Raw genomic sequence first — 22946 nt, forward strand, 5'->3', positions numbered from 1 at the left:
TATCACTTGTAAACCTGATGGTATACAGAGAATAATACATGAGTGGCCGTTAGATATCATTTATCTCACGAGTTGTTTTAAAATGTAAAATTTTTAAACAACGAGTTGTGAGATAAATGGTATCTAACGGACACGAATGCATTATTCTATTTCTTACATATCCTCAAAACCCCCCAGGTTTTTAAGTAAATTTTAACATCTTTATCGACTAAAAGATATTTACAACCCTTTGCACTGTAGCTGCCTTACGCGTCACAGACACATGATTGCCAGGTTAATTATACGTCACAGTGTAATCGATTTCCACCGTGCTGTTTTTAGTATTGGATGTATGGCATTGGTGACCTGGTTATCACCTAGGAGCAGCCAGTCGTATGTCTTGAAATTTGTGTGTAAACAACTATGTGTTATCAAAAATAACACATGGTGTTCTCACCAACGGGTGTGTAAGAAAAAGTGTTCTCTAGATGCGGTTTCACTGTACTAGTGTCATACACAAGTTGATCATCGCGACAGCCAGTATTGCCTGGTTTCACCGTCTCTTGAGCTGGTGATAACCTTTCATAGCAAGCTCTGGTACACCTCACACGGTGATCTAAAATAAATAACAGTGTTATTTAATATTTAATTAAAGATACGATTGTATGTACCATATGAAGTATATACAATAGTTTATTATATATATATATATATATATATATATATATATATATATATATATATATATATATATATATATATATATATAATATATGAAATATATACAAATGTAGATCTATAGAAAACATAAAAGTGAAATTCATTGTATTTTAGTTACATAGAAATCATATTTTTTATTTTATCTACATTGCAAATGATTACAATCTATTTATTCAGATCGTTTTCAATTTTTTTTAATTTAATGATTACAAATGAATCTGATCGTATTTGAAAACAATAGTAATTTAAACTAATTTTGTACCTAAAAATGGATACGAAGTGCAATGACGCTAAAATACCTAAAATCGATTGTGTACGAAGCCAAAGTAATGGTGACACAATGTCCTATCGTTAACCTTTAAACATCGATTAATGTTTTTTTTTTTTTTTTTTTTTTTTTTTAGACGATCGCTTCGTCAGGTATGCTTTAACTGTCATTAAACTGTCATTAAATAAAGGTTAATTTTGATTGAAATTTCTTTGAAAAAGTCCATGGTGAAGTACATTTTTACATTTAGGAAAATTGCCTAAATATATCATAACGTCACGTGTTTTCGATCAGATAAGTGAAGGATATTAACAAAAAGCGAAAGATATTGCAAAAAATTAGGAAAGATGAAATAGCTTCTATTTAAAAAAAATGAGATATAGTTTGAAAAATGAATTTCCAACTACATGAATGCCTATATTCATAAATATACAAAACAAAACAAAACAAAACAATAATAAAAAAAAATCATTTAAAATAAATAAATAAATAAATATGAAAAATGAATAAGAATAAATAAATAAAAGCAACAACAAAATCAGTTATTTAGCAACTACATGTATCTTTAAAACAAACATAATATATTGAACATATACCCCCCAAACCACCCCCTAACCCCCCAAAAAGCCCATAGAAACCCCCCAGAAAAAACACACAAAAACCCCCACAAAAAACACCCAGAAAAACAAAACAAAACATCTGAACGTTGGTAATGTTAGTTAACTATCATTTGTGAAACCTACTTCACTGTGTCTTAAGCAATCGTCGTTTTCCAACTGCAAGGAATCACCGGGTGACGATACCTCGTGGCGAGAAGTAAACCAAACATCGGCTGATCTGTTCTGTAATATAATAACTAAAATATTTAATAGGAAAATATACAAAAAACATTGGGCGTTGGTTGCTTACCTCGTGGTTACCAGAGGAGGCAGTTGGTAATATGGGCACATAGGAGGAGGTTGTTTCTTGTTACTCTAGGTTACCTTATGGTCACAGGGCATCCATGATGCCAGAAAGGCGCTGAAAAGCCAGGACATATTCAATTTTAACAAACTGGGGATGAATTGGTAACGTTTTTGGGGCGAGTTGACTAAATTGTTTGGGGTGAGTTGAGGAAAATTGGTAGGGGGCGAGTTGGTTTTAAAGCTAGTTAATCAGTATTCGTTTTACATAGATTAGTTCTGTTGGATTACTCCACTGCAGGATTTAGAATCTATATAAGTGTTGAATAATTTATAATAAATGTTAATGTTCTAAATATGTATACTAGTAAGTTTATTTATCAACTTCGTGCAATAAATCCAATGTTAACCAAATAAACAACCCTTTTTTAATCCCCACCCCACTAAAACAAATAAAAATAAAACCCCCAAAGAAAAACAAGAAGGAATTTATCGAAGGACACACGAGTAAATAGGAAAGATGATAGTTTTATTAATCATTGATGAGTTGCACCACGAAAGGCATATCAAAGGCCGCGGTATGCGCTATCCTGTCTGTGGGATGGTGCATATTAAAGACCCCTTGCTGCTAATCGAAAAAAAAGAGAGTATCCCATGAAGTGGAGACAGCAGGTTTCCTCTCCCAGTATATGTGTGGTCCTTAACCATATGTCTGAAGCCATATAACCATAAATAAACTGTGTTTAGTGCGTCGTTAAATGCAAATTTGTTTTCTTTCTTTCGATGAGTTGTTGTCTTTCCGCTTTAGTTCAAGATGAGTTAACATAATAATGTGTCACTTCCGCAATGACAAACACATGTCAATATATATATATATATGAAAAAAGAAAGACATGCTATATTGTACAGAAGTTGTGTGCATAACAGGCGTGTTTGAACAGTTCTCGGATGGAAGTATGCCAAAAATTACCTACACCCACAAATGCAGGTGCGCTTTGAAATTCATCATGCACGGACGACCATTGGTTATCTGGAGGGTTTTTAAAGCTTAAGCTGTGTGTAATGTTGTTTGTATTTTATAACAATCGATATAATGACAGTATTAATGTGTTGTTACAGAGCCACGTGCGATAAATGTTTGTAGATATGTACAGTACTACGAATAACGCAACAGGTGACCGCGAAAACTGTCTATTGAGAAAACATTGCCAGAAACAAACATGGCGTCTTTGTCAGCTTGTGGCTACATTAAGTGTATAAATATAGGACTATTATGTTTTTTCACAATGCATTGATGGTGATAAGCTTAATCCACCGGACACAAAGTACACCTGGATGATGGAGCAATTTAAATTCCGTGTTATGTTTAACGTACATCTTCGACAGAACGTGCATTACATTTTTGCAAATCACATGACCACACCTTCACCAAAAAAAACCCCCCAACAACCCCCCCCCTCCAAATAAACACACTCCCCCAACCCCACAACCCCCCCCAACAATAACAAAAAACAATCACATTTATCTGCATTTGTTTTTATCAAAATATTATATACGTGTTTATTTATTGTAACAAACAAATTTTATATTGAAAAAACCCCACCCAAAACAACTCAACAAAGCTTGAAATGGAGAATATATACATATCCGACAATTTGTCAAAGAACTCTAACCAAAGATATGATTTATTTATTTTGTTTATATTATTGGTGTTTGTAATGTTACTAGTGCTGACTAAACAACTAATTTATAATATTGTTTAATTGATAAAATCAAACAATTATAAGCTGTAAATGGCGAATAAAATCATATTCATACTTTCAAGAACAATTTGTTGACTTAATAAACAAATTTATCAATTATAATATATCGGCTGTACTGTATCTGTAGATTCCATAAGTTTGACTACACTTGTCTACTGCGGCCAGCGGCCACCTAAATCGGATCCCAAATCGCTGTTTAATGTAAATGATTTTAAAAGATTATTAATGTAAATGCACCTGTAATAAGCGGTCACCTGTCTAATGCGGCCAGTGGCCACCTAAATCGGATCCCAAATCGTTAAACTACCTGTATTAAACGGCCACAATAAACCAATTTAAAGTTTGTTTTGGTTAACGACACCACTAGAGTACATTGATATATTAACCATCGGCTCTTGGATGCAATTTTGACACACAATCTTAGACAGGAAACCCGCTAATGTTGTTTTTACATTAGTAGCATAGGATCTTTTATATGCACCATCCCACAGACAGGATAACACATACCACGACCTTTGATATAATAGTCGTGGTGCACTGGCTGGGACGATAATTAGCCCAATAGGTTCACCGACGGGGATCGATCTCAAACCGACCGCGCATAAAGCAACCGTTTTACAACTGGGCTACGTCCCGCTCTCCCCCCCCCCCCCCCAACCCCCCAAAACAACAACAAAAAAACCCTCCAATTAAACAAAGAAATAGTTTGAGATTACTATATTTTGAAGGGCAATTTAACACATAACCTGCGTTTTACGTTATGTGACTAGAACTGGAAAGCTGGTGTAACATGTTATGAACATACTACACAGTAATAAAAGGTCGCTTTAGCACGAGATGTTACACTATGTTACGTCTAAACAACGTGCCCGAGAGTCATCAGTCTGCGTCACAGATCTGGCCAGGGCTTGGTGGAGAGATAAAATCTCTCTCGTGCTGGTGTCGTCACCGTCACGTACATACACTGGTGTCAATCGCAGTGAGTCGACGTCCAGCTGTTTCATCTACAACACAAACACGCCAACCCGTGTTAACACGATAATAAACAACAGCAACAACACAAAAAACAAACCAAAAACAAACAAACAAACAAACAAACAACAACAAAAACTATAGCAACAACACTACAACCAGATCAACAACAACATAAACACGCTAACCCGTGCAGCAACAACAACAAAAAAACACACCAAAAAACAAACAACAACAACGATAGCAGCAACATTACAACCAGGGGCCTAATTCACTAAACTCTCGCAACTTTGCGATCTCGCAGTGCAATACTAAAAGACTTGCCGGGGCCGTAGCTAGAATGTTTTGTTTGGGGGAGGGGGCGGCAACTGAGTAGTTAATAGTCTAAAACTCCTTAAACAGTTAAGAAGAGAATTTGCTTTAAGTTTCTATAATGCTTTCCGGGTTTGTTTCTGGGGGAGGGGGCCAACTGCCCCCCTTGCCCCCCCCCCCCACTAGCTACAGTCCTGCTTGCAAAGAGGATGCTTTGTTGTCTAGCAGAGCCTAAGAGACCTTTGTGAATAGGGCCCCAGATCAACAACAACATAAACACGCTAACCCGTGTTAAGACGATGTTAAACAACAACAGCAGCAGCAACAACAATAACAAAACAACAACAATAGCAACAACAAGGAAAACATATCAACAACAACACAAACATGTTAACCGTTGTTAACATGTTGGTAACTAACAACAACAACAACAATAACCACCACAACCCAACAACCAGATGGACAACACAAACACACTAACCACCAGTGTTAACGCGATGATAAACAGCAACAATAACAACAACAGCAACAACCCAACAACCAGATGGACAACACAAACACACTAACCACCAGTGTTAACGAGATGATAAACAGCAACAATAACAACAACAGCAACAACCCAACAACCAGATCCCCCCAACACAAACACACTAACCACCCGTGTTAACTCGATGATAAACAGCAACAATAACAACAACAGCAACAACCCAACAACCAGATGGACAACACAAACACACTAACCACCAGTGTTAACGCGATGATAAACAGCAACAATAACAACAACAGCAACAACCCAACAACCAGATGGACAACACAAACACACTAACCACCAGTGTTAACGCGATGATAAACAGCAACAATAACAACAACAGCAACAACCCAACAACCAGATGGACAACACAAACACACTAACCACCAGTGTTAACGCGATGATAAACAGCAACAATAACAACAATAGCAACAACCAGATGGACAACACAAACACACTAACCACCAGTGTTAACGCGATGATAAACAGCAACAATAACAACAATCGCAACAACACAACAACCAGATCGACAATGCAAACACACCAACCACCCGTGCTAACTCGATGCTGAACAACAACAATAGCAACAACAATAGCAAAAACAATAGCAACAACACACAACCAGATCAACAATACAAACCAACAAAACCATAAACACATATTTATCAATATTAACATGAGCAAAAATATCACATAAGCAGCAAAACCACTATTAACCGGTATTATCATGATGGTAAACAACAGCAGCAACACTAGCCAACAACACAACAACCAGATCAATAACACAAACGACAAAACAACCATTAAAGCATATTAATATTAACATGAGCAAAGAATGTCACATAAGAAAAAAACACTACTACCCCAAAAAACCCAACAGTATCAAGTCACAAGATAAAACAGAAAATATAACACCAACTTAGACAGAATTTGAAAGAAAACAGTTAGATAACTTATTCGATAAAAGAACTTGATGCAAACGAATACTCCACAAAAACAATTAAACATGCACACAAACAGTTTAGATCGTAAGACTATACCAGTCTTCTATTACAATATTATCTCTTTACAGTTTAGTTATATCTAGGAACATAGCTCTGTGTTCGACCACCCCCCGTCATAGCTAGTATTTCAGGGTTCTGGTATGTGCTGCCCTGTCTTAGGAAAGCTATATATGTTCTCTCTGTCACTATCTGTATCATATCAGGAAATACTGATATCAATTTGTTAAAACACCAAATAGCCATAGTGTAATATAAAGAACAATCTAATTAAAATTAGCTCCACTGGTTAATTACTATTACCTGTGGATCTAACAGCAGCCCGTTGGAGCTCATGTCCAGTTGACCTTTCATTCGACTAATCAAAACCTTGCTTGCAAAATCATGCTAGTGATTTAAAAATAATTTGAAGGTATACGAAATGATTCGGGTGAATTTTATATAAAATTCGTTTCAAGATGAAAACAAAAACCGTGATGGTATAGCCATAAAATCTGTTTATACTAGTATAAAATAAAGAATTTATTACTGCATTTTCCCCCCTGTTTTTTTAATGTTGAAATAGACCAACAAGTTCGCCTATTGCATAAATAGTCTCGCAGGATATTTTTAGAATTTGTATGCTCCCGAATAACGCTATAAAAGGCGAAGTGTAATTGGTCGATATTTAAATTGTTATTTATAGATGAAATGTCACCTGGACATGGGAGTCCACGCAATGCTGTTAGATCTACTGGTAGACCAGTAGAGTTAATTTTAATCAGTTTGTATATAGAGGATATTTCATGTTTGGTTCTTTTGTCAAATATGATTTATATCTCATCGAGTGAAGTTTGCAATCACACCTCACGAGTCGCGCTTGCTCGACGAGTGTGATATGATTGCAAACTTCACGAGATGAGATATAAATCATATTTGACCCCCAAAAAATTAAATTGTCTATTTATTATATAATTTTTGGCAATTTACCTTTATTTTTAAAATGCCAGCAGCAAACTAGTTTCCAGCTTTCTTACAGTGAATATAACACTTTCTACAGTGACAATAACACATTTTAGAGTGAAATAGTGAAAATTTCACACTAAAATGTGTTATCGTCACTGGGTGACCGATAACACTTTTATTTCACTGATATTTTAAGCTAGTTCACTAAATGTTATATAATAAAGGCTGATATATCATTAAACGAACATTCCTTTAATTTTAATAGTCTGAAGCCTTACATTAAAATATATTTTAACCCATTCTCACATCTATAACACAACACCACCTGAAACACGCACCACCGTATGGATTTAATATTAACATATAGTGTAAATCCTTTTAAAACTTAGCAGTCTGATAACCGATTTTGTGGGCTGATCACAATGTATCAAATTGTCATCCCTGGCCATGCATATCTTTCCATCATGAAACGAATCGTCCCTCAAGTTCTTCAGGTGTGACCACACCTTAGTGTGGAGCAACGAGAGAGAACACAATCACGACAGCTAAATCAGATGAGACTATCGTGGCGTCGTCAGTCACAAAGCCCCGCGTATTAAACAGCTCTGACAAACAAACCTGATCATCTCAACAACTGGATCATATATCACATTGTAATTAAAATACTTGTGGGAGTATACTCAAAATGACAATGATAAGTAGTCATATTTAAAATGTAACTTAAACAAGCAAGATTCACAAAAGGACAAAACCGTGACTCAGAATGTATTCACAAGAGTTCAAAGAACAGTGAACATTCGATCGTTCAAATGATTACAAAATATATATATATATATATAACCATGACCGTAGACATATACACATTAGCAACGGCCAGGTATCTTACAGTTTTAATTCAATTTATATTATACTATCCAAATCTGAGAATAATAATGAAATTTAATTCAGAAGTACCAATCTACATTATAATGCATATCCAAAATACAGTATTTCTTTACTTAGGTAAACGTTCAGTTCTTGTTTTGTCTATATTTACAGGTGACACGCTAACCCTTCTTCTATCCTCCTCAATCCTCCAAAAGCAGAAGGTTAACACAATTATAGCAACAGGTTTGACGAAAAGCATATATTAACTTCCTAGTAAGCAGTATGCATTTTTAGAAAAATAATTGGCTTGATAGTACCATTACTTGTAAAATGAATGTTAATTAAACAACAAACTATTTCTCTGTTCAGTTAAAACTGATTTTCTTTTATAAATCTGTGCGGTGCTTCGAAATCTAATCCACACAGAAATATAAATTTAATTTCAACAGAAATTAATTTTGGCTCAAGTTTGAACATACAACATACAAAAGTCGACGGCTAGCACTCTGTGAAAAGAGAAAATTACTGGACGAGCATCCTACTTACCATACTCTCACCCATCTGTCTAGAATTGAACTCTTCTGTGCCACATCTTGAACACACACGTCCTGCTGCCTTCTTTAGAATCTGATATTTACAGTTTTCACATTTCACAGACCCATTTTTCTTTTCACCTTTCGGCGAATTTGTTTTAAATGTGACGGTTTTCTTTGAGAACCTATTGCTTTCACCTAACACAATAATCCCCGGCCTTTGTTTGGCATCTTTGAGATGCCGTCTGCTAGATTTCAGAGAATTCATGCACTGAGAGAAAAAGTTGTTTCTTGTAATTGCACCGTGCCTGATATTCTGTTTGTCTGTGTGTCTCAGAAAGCAGACCACGACCGTGACGCCAACAGCTAGCAACAACGTCACACACACGATGGCTACGACGATTTTTACATAACCATCTGACAACTGGTCATCAAAACTAACAACCACGACGAGAACAGCTTGTGCAGATAACGCTGGGGTGCCTCGATCAGAGACGGTGATCAGCAACTCATAGGTCGTAATCTCTGACGACAGCAGCGTCCTTTTTAATGAAATAACCCCAGCGTCTGCGTCCACCAGGAACAAGTCGCTTGTGTTGTTAACACTGATAGAGTACAAAAGCTGACCATTAACACCAGTGTCTGCATCATGCCCCTGGATGACTGCGATTCGAGTCCCTGCTCCTGCAGTATGCGAGACAGACACAGAATTGTTGTCTATTGTTGGGAACGTTATTCTCGGACGATGATCATTTTCGTCAAGTACAAATACAGTAACAGACGCTGAAGCAGAGTGTGTAGGAATGCCATGATCAGATGCAAATACCTCGAAATGATACATGTCTTTTTGCTCATAGTCTAATGATCCCGCTGATACCAATGATCCATTGGGTAAGAGGCGAAAAGGAAAACTGTCTGTTTCAGAAACAATTTTCAAATAGTAGGATACCTCTCCATTTATACCTTCATCCTCATCTTTTGCAACAAAAAGTCCAACAAACGAATCTGGAGATACGTTTTCTTTAATATAGAATGCATAAGAAACATTTAAGAACCCGGGACTGTTATCGTTTTGATCGTTCACTTTTAGAATAATTAACGATTGACCTGTTCTCGGAGGAGAACCGTGATCAGAGGCTACTACGTGAATAGTGTACTGGGCAATGTGCTCTCTGTCAAGAGTTTTGTTCACAAAGACTTTGCCCGACGTCTCTTCAATAATAACCGTATTATTCATACTTTCTGGTATGGTGTAAGAGATCTCTGCGTTTTGTCCAGCATCATTGTCATTCGCAGACACTTGTCCAATGAAGACAGGAACATTATTATTATTTTCCTGTGCATACATAATGTATTGGGGTTGTAGAAACTGTGGACTATTGTCATTGCTGTCCAGTACTTTTACTAATAATAGTTTTGATGACTTAAGGGGCGGAGTACCTCCATCCTGGCAGATTATTGTGACTTTGTGCAAAGCGATTTGTTCTCTGTCCAGTGGCATGGCAACCACCACCTTGTACTCTGATTCGTGAAGCACCAGCCTGAAGTTCACGTCCTTACTGGAGCAGTGCACCTTGCCATTGTCACCAGGATCAGAGTCTCTCGCTGTAACCAGGGCAACCACTCGACCCACGACGGCCGACTCAGACACTGTGGCCGAACCGCTTTCACTGAACAGTAACTGGATGATGATTTGTGGTCGGTTGTTGCCAGTGTCCAGAACCGATATCACGACTCTTGCTTCAGAACTCAGCACTGGATTGCCCCCATCGGTTACCAGGACAGAAAAATTAAACACATTTCCTCCTTCGTTCTCCAGCGAACCTTTGATAGTAATAGACCCCGCTTTTGGATCAACAAGAAAATGTTTTGTAACAGCCTCTTGTTTAGGATTCGCAAAGTCATATGCTATTACACCATTTTGATCAAAATCTAAATCTGTAGCTGAAAGAAAGAATACCGTGGAACCTATTTTGCTGTTCTCTGGTACAGAGACTTGATATTCGTCTTCCGTGAAGTGTGGCGCATTGTCGTTTATATCTTGTACTGCTACGATCACCAAGACATCGCCACTTCGAGGTGGCCTACCACCATCAAACGCCGTGACGTGAAGGCTATATTCTGATGTTGTTTCCCTATCCAGAATTGCCGAAAGCCTCAGCATCAGACTGACCGAACCATCCTGGAGACGAGTATAAACCAGAGAAAACGGAGATGATGATGGTGAGAGGGAATAGCTATGGATTTGGAATACTGTATTGGCATCTCTATCGTGAGCTAGAGGCAGGGACATCTCTGACCCAACCGGGGCATTCTCGTACAGTTCTCGACGGACGATCGGCTGTGCAAACTGTGGCGCATTGTCATTAACATCGATCAAAATAACCACTACTGAGACTTTTTGAAAACAGGTACCTATAGCCGACTGCACAGCTACGCTTACGTGCAGCGGACATTCTGAAAGAAACGCACATGCTGTAATGTTCTCTCTATCCAAAGCGACTACCGTTGCAAAATCGCCCGTTGTTTCGTTGACTTTGAAAAGCAAGTGATGCCCGTCCTCTTGAGAAATCAACGAGTACCTCAGACTACTCAACTGGGCACAGCCCGCGACGCTAGTCAGGTTATCAGTGTTGGCTATGTCGCCAATACGAGCAGGAGATGGTCCTTCTGGTACTCTGAATACTCGCGTGAGTGCCCGGACGCTGCACGTTGTAGACAGAACCAGGAGCAATGCAGATATTGCAGCCATAGAGGCATCATCATCCTGTCTCAACCCACCAGTCTTTTCTACCTTCTTAGACTAAGACCTTTCAATGTTCCTCTTATCTGAAAAAATAAAAAAACAAATCAGTTGACAATGAAAACGATCATGGCAAATCTAGGGATGTAATATTCGTTGAGAAATGCAATTACAGGTATGGCTTTTCCAGAAAATAATCTGAAATGTGGAAGTGGGGAGGGGCGAGGAGAGATGTAGTGGGAGTGTGGTTGTTACACACACACACACACACAAACACACACACACACACACACACACACACACACACACACACACACACACACTGTTAATTTAGGGATGATTAACTGGCGAGATTAAAAAAAATATTAGGACCAAATATTTAATAGGCATTTGTAATAATTTCTGAAGACTCTCCTACATTATATTAATACCTGGGTACAGAGCAACATATAAAAGAATATACATACAATAAAACATTAAAACCAACTTATTACAGAATAAATATGACAAATTTATTATAAAATTTGAAATTGTAATTCTGTACATCTTAATTTTCAGTTGTAATTCGTTGTTGCGTATAACTTAAAAACAAAACAATAGGCAACACCAATCCATAATACGTAAATGATAAAATACATATATACAACTAGGACAGACAAACATGTAAAAAAAAAAGTATTAAAAAATGTATTACACATTATAGAAACCTTACTAAGACCTTGAACGCAGTAAAATGCGAAAGACTCGTGAGTTCTTGCCTTGCACCAAGTGAACGGTGTTTTATTGCTATTTAACGCTCGTCGAACAACAATGCTCTTTTTGAATAAAATCACTTAAATATTGTATGCCCGAATCGTTATCAAACCGGAACTATTTTATCTCGTCATCACTAACTGCTGTCTACCACCAGGGGAAGGTATAAACCAATCACAACACGCCGCCCAGAGCGGGTAAACAGACGACATCGAAAATTACCTATCTCAATTAGGAAACAACGAACGTCTGTAGGACCACAGTTATGTCAAACGGCTTTATCGAAAACATTAGAAGGGTTCTGTTAATTACAACATGCGGCTGAATTAACATTCTGATGAGGATCAAACAAAACAGTTTAACATCGGACTTTAGTTATGATCAAATAAAACAGTTTAACATCTACTTTTGGTGATGATCAAATAAAATAGTTTAACATAAGAATTCGGTGATGATCAAATAAAACAGTTTAACATAAAAAATCGGTGATGATCAAATTAAACAGTTTAACATCTGCTTTTGGTGATGATCAAATAAAACAGTTTAACATCGGACTTCAGTTATGATCAAATAAAACAGTTTACATCTGCTTTTGCTGATAATCAAATAAAACAGTTTAACATCGGAATTCGGTGATGATCAAATAAAACAGTTTAACATCGGACTTTAGTTATGGTCAAATAAAACAGTTTAACATCTGACTTTGGTGATGATTAAATAAAACAGTTTAACATCTGACTTACTTAGGTTATGAGCAACGAAATTGTAAAAAGTAGATAAAAGTAGTTTCACTAAAACTTACTAAACATATAAGATAAAATGAAACAAGCAGACTAAAATATGCCCCCAAAACCTACAAACATAAAATAGAAATAAAAACAACAAACAACAAACAGAAACAAAGCAAAACAAAACAAAAACAATACACAAAAGTTCCCCATCACACCAGTGAACTATAGATCTACATTTAGTTTGAAACCCGAAAGCTTTAGTTATTGTTCTTAAATTGCGGCAGACGTGACCAATTAGAGGAATAACATTCAATTTCATTAATTCATTTAAGTTTATTTTTGTGCTTATATCCAATTAAGGTTCAAGAACGCTGTCTTGGGCACACTCCAGGACAGAGGGTTAGTTGTTAGTTGCTTAGTGGTTAGTGAGAGAGCTCTTACTTGCTAGTTGGTTATTGGTTAGTGAGAGAGAAGAAGGTGTAGTGGCCTTACATACCCATTGCACTCTTAAGAACTCGCTCTGGGATGGAGCCGGTACCGGGCTGCGAACTCTGTACTTACCAGCCTGTAGTCCGATGTCTTAACCACTGCGCCACCGAGGCCGGTATTGCATTATCAAATGCAGTTATATGTAAGGCAAATTCATACACCCTGTACCTACCTGTAGTATAACATTCAAGAGAGATTCTGAACGTTATTTCACTTTTTATATTTGTTAATTTGAATATGACTCGATTAGTAAAATTGGCATAATATATTAATCCCATGAAGTTTAATTACTATAAACATAATAAACAATGCTTAAAGGGACAGACCCTAGTTTTTAAACACAAAGGCACATTTTTCACCTAGACCCTAGTTTCAACCCGTAAAACTGGACACTAAGTTTGGTTAATTTACAAACCTGTAAAATAAATTGATACAACAGAGTGAAACAAGAGTCTGTGACGTTGAAATACACTTAAAAATAGACTAAAACGCGACTCCATAAACATTACTTCTCAAACGCACGTGCGTTTTTAAAAATATGAAAAATGCATTTTGTGGTATTCAAAACACCAGGATGACCAGAAACACTTCCATTGTATGGAAATAAATAAGCTAAACAATAAAATCTAAGTAATGTTTTGTTTTTGTGATCATAAACGGCTCTTAGAGTTAAAAAAAAAAAACCTAGCGTCTGTCCCTTTAAAACTATCAGTTAATCTAAATGTTCCATACTTATCTCTGTGATATATAACATTGGAAACAACAGTTGTCTACAGATCATGAACCATGCTGGTATATCGGCCATGCGATAGTCAATAGACAGAAGAAAGAAACGTAGAATGTTTTGTTTTGTTTTGTTTTTGTTATTTTTAATACTGATATTAATTACAATGTGTATTATTCGTGGCTAAATTACCAGTAAAATACCCACAATTATTTACACTCCGATTATGTAAACATTTGTTGTGTTATGCAAAATTCGGAAAGAAATGGTATACGTGTTTACACTGAATTTATTGACAGCTCCATATGGATATAGCGAAAGGTTCATTGACTCAACAACAAGATTAAGTCCTATAAAGACACGCTAAACATTAGTTCTAGCATTATATGTCTTTTTCATTTGTATATACATGCGAACACACGTCAACGTTCTGGTTACGTGTAACACGGCCAGTTGGTAAATGCGATTCAAATGAAACGCTTTGTCCCAAAGAAGTGAAATGTCTGTTTAATTTGATCGACAAGAATCACGAAATAACTGCTGATTGTTCCTCCGCGATGCAAGTCCGTAACAAGCTAAACCAGGTACCGAGACTTGGTTAGAAACATACCACACTTAAGCCGGGTGACGCACCTTTCGTCAGTACAAAACCCCGATCTAAACTAAACTAGCATACATTTGTTTTATGCCTCAGGGGCTGTTGGAAGCCAAGCATGTATGTGTCTTAAGATCGACTCAGATATGGGACAATTTGAAAGCCACTAAAATTAGTATTATTTAAGTCAATTTTGTGTTTATTTTATTTAAATGCAAAACCTCTATACGTTTTCACGTCCAAAGTCTAAGCTCTGCAACTGCCTTTATGACACAAACCAAACACCCTTAAAGACTAAAATGATTTTAAACATTGTATAGAAAATTTTGTGATTCGTTCGTAAAAGAGTTCAGAGTCGAGAAAGCGGTGTGTATGTATGTATGTATGTATGTATGTATGTATTGATGTATGAATATCTATATATTGTATGTATGTCGAGGTTGACTGTTACATACATATATATTAACGCACTGGCGCAGGGGATAATTAAATCCTTTCTGGCCTCACAAATTGTCCCATGCCGTTGCTGGGATTCAAACCTGTGGCACCGAATCGCTCGCAAATTGCAAGACTAACCACGATACGCTCTGAGCTATCGAAGCATGTATGTATGTATGTATGTATGTATGTATGTGTTTTGTGTGTGTGTGTGTGTGTTTATATAAATAAATATATATATATATATATATATTGCTTTCTCGCCTCTGAACTATTTTACGGATGAATCACACAATTTAATATACTACTCATCATATACTACTTCACAAGGGATCTTAAACAATGTCAAGTAAAGCAAAATGCATTTATTGTGTTCAGTGGATGACTATGGTAATGTATGGAACATCCTAACCACATGGTCTCATTAATCACATATTGTACACATTAAGATGTACAAATTCTTTATCGTGATATATATTTTGTATATCCCTAGCTGTATATTTATATCTAACACAGTGGAAATACATTCACGTGAGGGGCGATCGATCTTAGGCTGGATCGCCCTCGGGAGATCGGTGTTGTTTTCCGTTCCAACCAGTGACACGCGACTAGTATATCAAAGTCTGTGGTATATACTTATACATCTGCATTTAAATCGATCTATAAGATTGTAAATGGAAAGTACGTTTAGCTGTATTCTGGGATAGATAAAACCTTGTGTTATTAAAGGCGCAGACCCGTGAAAATTAACACTAAGTTTAGTTAATCTACAAACGTGCAACACACATTTGGATAAGGTTATAACAGAGAGAACCTAAAGTCTGTGATGTTTAAACAGGGAAATGCCGTCAAAAAATAACGAGAGCTAATCTCGATAACCATTACGTCTGAGACGAACGTACGTTTTTAGAATTATGAAAAATGCATTTTGGGGTATTGCAAAAACCAGAATGACCAGAACCACTTTTAGGTGTACGAAAATTAATATTCTAAATAATAAAAAGTAAGTACTTCTTATTAAATTATCAAATAATGCCTTTAATAGTGAAAAAAATACGTCGTAGTGTTTAAAAACTAGGGTCTGTTACTTTAACTGTCACATTTGAAAATGAGGATATGTCTCGTGGCAAAAGGAGATCAAAGTTTGTATTTGATAACTAAGCATTGCGAAATGAAACACACTAGCCCCAAGTTTAACACCTAACATTAAACATCAAATGTTATACCAGCACATAGGAAAGTCCACAACCACCCTCACTACACAGCACAAATAAACCTCACACAGATGCACACACACACACACACACACACACACACGCACGCACGCGCGCGCACACACACACACACACACAGAGAGAGAGAGAGAGAGAGAGAGAGAGAGAGAGAGAGAGAGAGAGAGAGAGACACACACACACACACACACAGATACATGCATACCCACACAAACACACACACGCATACATGCATACATGCATACATGCATACACACACGCGCATACATACACCCGCACGCACACACACACACACACACACAGAGAGAGAGAGAGAGAGAGAGAGAGAGAGAGAGAGAGAGAGAGAGAGAGAGAGAGAGAGAGAGAGAGAGAGAGAGAGAGAGAGAGAGAGAGAGAGAGAGAGAGAGAGAGAGAGAGAGAGATACTCGCACACAGACATATATACATACATGCACGCACACACAAAGACACAGACACAGACACACATACACACACACACATACACACACACACACACAGACACACACACACACATACACACACACACATACATATATATATACACACACACACACACACAAGTACTAATGGTTTTACAATAAGGGCGCATCGAAGCCTGAAATATTTCGATCAGATAGCTTTGATCAAGACAGACGCAGTACAGTAAGAACAGCGGTGGTACTATGTTCAGTGGTATCGTGTTTAAACACTCAAAGGAAGGGGAAGGAAATATTTTATTTAACGACGCACTCAACACATTTTATTTACGGTTATATGGCGTCAGGCATATGGTTACGGACCACACAGATATTGAGAGAGGAAACCCGCTGTCGCCACTTCATGAGCTACTCTTTTCGATTAGCAGCAAGGGATCTTTTATATGCACCATCCCACAGACAGGGTAGTACATACCACGGCCTTTGATATACCAGTCGTGGTGCACTGGCTGGAACGAGAAATAGCCCAATGGACCCACGGACGGTGATCGACCCCAGACCGACCGCGCATCGAGCGGACGATTAACCACTGGGCTACGTTCCACCCCCTGTTTAAACACTCAAGTTAAAGCCACTAAGAACAAATAATTATAATGCGATTTAGTCTTCCTAAAAACAACATACATTGCAAGTAATTGATTATTTTATATTGCAAATATTAAAACATTAAATACATCAAACAAATTCAACACAATATTATAAAAGCGGATTTCAGTTTTGTTCCGCTTATGGACTAGCTAATTATAATTTTCAATCTAGTGTCCGAACTCAGTAGCATAACTGATATGTTAGAGCCAAGAGGGATGTCCCCGGTTTAACGCACGAATATTAATTTTAAATGAAAACGAAAATGACAAAGAAGTAATTATTTAACGATGTCACCTCAACACATTAATTATTAAATTAACTCATTTCAACACTTGACAGAATATTGTAATTTCAATATGGACACAATGCTCTTGATTTCAACGCTGACAGAATACTGTAATGTCAATATGGACACAATACTCTTGGTTTTAATACTGACAGAATACTGTAATTTCAACATGGACACAATACTCTTGGTTTCAATACTGACAGAATACTGTAATTTCAACATGGACACAATACTCTTGCTTTCAACACTGACAGAATACCGTAATTTCAATATGGACACAATACTCTTGCTTTCAACACTTGACAGAATACTGTAATTACAACATGGACACAATACTCCTGGTTTCAACACTGACAGAATACTATAATTTCAACATGGACACAATACTCTTGGTTTCAACACTGACAGAATACTGTAATTTCAACATGGACACAATACTCTTGCTTCCAACACTTGACAGAATACTGTAATTTCAACATGGACACAATACTCCTGGTTTCAACACTGACAGAATACTGTAATTTCAACATGGACACAATACTCTTGGTTTCAACACTGACAGAATACCGTAATTTCAACATGGACACAATACTCTTGGTTTCAACACTGACAGAATACCGTAATTTCAACATGGACACAATACTCTTGGTTTCAACACTGACAGAATACTGTAATTTTAACATGGACACAATACTCTTGGTTTCAACACTGACAGAATATTGTAATTTCAAAATGGACACAATACTCTTAGTTTTAATACTGACAGAATACTGTAATTTCAACATGGACACAATACTCTTGGTTTCAATACTGACAGAATACTGTAATTGTAACAACGTCCTGATACTCAAACGTTCTCACTAAAAATACTGATGACACTTCGATATAGTTTAAACCACTAGCTATTTGCATTGTACATAAATGATAGATCTATTTCCAAAACAATTTCCAAAATAGGACAGTGCATGTCCCTGCCTTGATTTACCAACTGTGAATTATTAATTTGATAGAAAATAACCCAAGTTGTAGTAGTCGACCTAGGAATTACATTCCACGCGATAAAAAAAGTAAAGCGAAAAACAAAAAGACAAACACAATAGCTGCATCAGCATCAATGTAACAATGACTTCAAATATATTTTTAAAAACCACACAACATAAAATAAAAACTAAGATGCAAATACAAATATATAATAATAATAATAATAATAATAATAATAACAATCATCATCATCATCATCATCATCATCATCATCATCTTCTTCTTCAGCAGCAGCAGCAGCAGCAGCAGCAGCAACAGCAGCAGAAGAAGTAGCAGCAGCAGAAACAGCAGTAGTAGGTAGTAAAAAAATAATTTTAAAGTATGTTTTCTTTAAAAACACCACTAGAGCACATTGATTTATTAGTCATCGGCTATTGGATGTCAAACATTTAATTAATTCTGACACGTAGTCATCAGAGGAAACCCGCTATATTTTTCTTAATACAACAAGGGATCTTTTATATACACCTTCCCACAAACAGAAGAGCTCATACTACGGTCTTTGACCAGTTGTGGTGCACTGGTTGGAACGGGACACAACCCAATCAGTTGAATGGATCCACCGAGGTAGTTCGATCCTGTTACGCAAGCACCTCAAGCGAGCACTCAACCAACTGAGTCAGAGCCCGCCCCTCAGTAGACCCTAGGTAGTGATACAAGCAGTAACAGTAGCAACTATGCCTGAAACCCTAGTGGTATAGGGGCATGTAAAATACTCTAAGTCAGTAGCAACTATATGATTAGCAGCGACAGCAGCAGAAGCAACAGCAACGCCAGGGACAACAATAAGAATGCAACACAGATAGTACAGAAACAACTATACAAACATAAACGGTAACAACAACAATAGGTCACAAGTATCAAGAATTAAATTATTGAGCATACAAAAAAACTCACAAAACGCCATACAAACACCCATAACGAGCTTTTCAGCAACATCCTCATAAAGTAAATCCCTCTTTGGTTTGGTTAATCCCGTAATGGGCGAGCATCTTGTTGTGTAGGTTCCGGAACACGTGTAGCTGTCATGACATAGTATTAAACTGTCATCGGTTTCTTTACGGAGAGCACACAATAATAAACAGCATTAATAATAGGAAATAACACTCACGTGTGGCGCAGCCATTGTATCCCTTTTGCTCAAACAAACCTATGAAATTTCACGGATGACAAAGCTCATGCTTCTATTCATTTAGCCTCAGACCACATAACCAGTGAACAATGACTCGATTTTCCCTCAGCAAGACAGTCTTTTTATTAAATGTGAGTTAAGAGGAACGTTTTCTTTTGGATTCGTACACGCACGACTGGCCATGTAATAACAAACATTTTGGCGACATACTGTAGAACTTATTATATGAATTATTCATAATTAACCAATCGCCACGGCGGGCCAGAACAGTGGGTTGTGCCATAACGCAAGGGGAAACATATTACCATGGACATTCGCATTATTGACTGTTAAACTTGCGCGGGTTCCGATAGCAGCACGCAAATCCTATGTATTGTGTGTTTATTCTATCACAGCCAAATAGTCGAATAGACATGCGGATCGGGTGTAGTCCTCTCAAATCACTGCGTGCGGAAATACAGATAACACGGAAATACAAGTAACCCGGTGGTATTGTTTTGACGCTGATAGCATCGCAGTTTTGAAAAAGGCAGCCAGAGTTGAATATACCCCGTCTTGTCAAACACACCGTTTAAAATATATACCTGTCTTGTCATTGCGACCTCGCTGAACTCTCTTTGTATAAGGAGTGATGTATATCGACGATCAATTTCGGGTATTTTAGTCTAGATGCGACTTTGAAACAATTGCTACAACCAGGGCCCCGTTACACGAAGCGATCTTAGTCCTAAGATCACCTTAAGTGCACAGCTACCTTATGTACTTAAGGTGATCGTAGCACTAAGATCGCTTCGTAGAACGGGGCCCAGGCGGCCTGGTGATACGTGCATGCATATCACAGTTTGAAACACTGCTACAGTCCACACACATATATGGTTTATATATATATATATATATATATATATATATATATATATATATATATATATGTGTGTGTGTGTGTGTGTATACTAAAAGGCAAACGTTATTATGACACACAAAAGACAAAGATAATTGATGATACGTTTTTACTGCCGTGTTTGAAACGTTATAACATGGACAGAGAAATGTCCGAAGGTATGGAAACGAGCAATAGTGCATGAAAAGGGCGCACCTGCCATATTCAAATGAGCCACATCACTAGATGGGGTCCAGAGCGAAGTTCACAGTCAGTAGCGAGTGTGTCCACCTTGAGTATTGATACAGGCCTGTCACCGTCGTCTCATTGAGGCCACTAAACGCTAGAGAAAGTTCTTGGGAATGCCATTTCGCAGATGCGTGGTTCGGATCCATGTGTCTTGGCGAGGGGTTGTCACGGGTGGTCGGCCGCTACGGGGACAGTCCCTGACCTGGTTGTTTTGTTGATATCGTTGCCATAAGTGCCATATGGTGTTTTTGTGGACGTTGAATTGACGTGCGACGTCACGCTGCGAGGTCCCAGATTCAAGCATCCTTATGACTCGCCATCTGTCAGTTTTCACTGAGGCGTGGCATGACGAAATTGCATCAAACAGTTCACAAATGATGTTTTTCTGACTTCTTGACTTCTGAAGGCTGCACAGAGTGGCAATGATTTGCGACTGAATGTCTGGCCTTTTATGGTGAACACTGGGCATGATTTCTCCCGAATATTCCATGTTTCGTGCACAGAGCATGCAATCGCTGCAACAACTGCTTGGTTGCATTTCTTCGAGCTGTTTCACGCACATTTTCTCTGGTTTACATCCATAAATCCATTCACAAATTTATTACTCCAAACTATCCATATATATATATATATATATATATATATATATATATATATATATATATATATATATATATATATATGTATATCGTGACCGTTATATATATGTATATGTATATGTATATGTACACACACAAACACACACACACACACACACACACACACACACACACACACACATATATATATATATATATATATGTGTGTGTGTGTGTGTGTGTGTGTGTGTGTGTGTGTGTGTGTGTGTGTGTGTGTATAAACCATCGCCGCTGCTACTGCTACTAACAATTAACGACTAACCAACTGTCCTGGACATACAGCCCACATAGCTGAGGTGTGTGCCCAGGACAGCATGCTTGAACCTTAATTGAACATAAGCACGAAAATGAGTTAAAATGAAAGAATGGATGCATTATTCCTAGGCCCAATGCAGTATATAAGCAGCTCTACGATCTTCAGACGTTTTAAAATTATTTACAAAAAACAGTGTCCCAGCCGGTATAAAAATACGACTCTAATATAAAAGGTCCTATTACAAATCACCAATCGCTTTGATATGCATAGTCTGTCATGGAGCGGGACGCAGCCCAGTAGTAAAGCGTTCGCTTGATGCGCGGTCGGTCTGGGATCGATCCATGTCGGTGGGCCCATTGGGCTATTTCTCGTCACAACCAGTGCACCACGACTGGTATATCAAAGGCAGTGGTATGTGCTATCCTGTCTGTGGGATGGTGCATATAAAAGATAACCTTGCTACGAATGGAAACATTGTTGCGGGGTTTCCTCTCTATGACTGTATCAAAATGACCATATGTTTAACATTCAATAATCGATGATTAATAAATCAATGTGCTCTAGTGGTGTCGTTAAACAAAACAAACTTTAGTCTGTCATGGTCACAGTGCCTGGCGGATTCAGGCTCTGGACCTGGGAAAAGACATTGACCAATGGCCTATTTAACATTTGTATTCATTTTTATAAATAAATACGTTTTAAACACAAATAAACCAAGAAGTTGAACGTTTGTTTTGTTTAACGACACTACTGGAGCACGTTGATTTATTAAGCAATGGCTACTTGATGTCAACCATTGGACTATTCAGACATATAGTCTTAGAGAGGAAACCCGCTACATTTTTTTTTATATTGGTAACAAGGGATTTTTTACATGCACCAT

The 22946-nt window shown here is 37.4% G+C and overlaps 1 protein-coding gene across 2 annotated transcripts; it reads right to left on the minus strand.

Moving 5' to 3' along the window:
- Nucleotides 1–372: 372 nt before the first annotated feature.
- Nucleotides 373–20203, minus strand: LOC121376445 (protocadherin-11 X-linked-like). Of its 2 annotated transcripts, XM_041504320.1 has the most exons (5): nucleotides 20023–20203; nucleotides 8805–11620; nucleotides 4502–4636; nucleotides 1711–1809; nucleotides 373–595 (listed from the first exon to the last, which is right to left on the minus strand). In XM_041504320.1, the coding sequence occupies exons 2-5, from the start codon at nucleotides 11541–11543 to the stop codon at nucleotides 584–586; spliced, it is 2985 nt and encodes a 994-aa protein (XP_041360254.1). In that variant the 5' UTR covers nucleotides 11544–11620; nucleotides 20023–20203; the 3' UTR covers nucleotides 373–583. The 2 variants fall into 2 exon arrangements, with proteins under 2 accessions (XP_041360254.1, XP_041360255.1); XM_041504321.1 differs by lacking the exon at nucleotides 4502–4636.
- Nucleotides 20204–22946: the final 2743 nt, after the last annotated feature.

This window comes from Gigantopelta aegis, chromosome 6 (genome assembly GCF_016097555.1).
Source record: "Gigantopelta aegis isolate Gae_Host chromosome 6, Gae_host_genome, whole genome shotgun sequence".
NCBI lineage: Eukaryota > Metazoa > Mollusca > Gastropoda > Neomphalida > Peltospiridae > Gigantopelta > Gigantopelta aegis.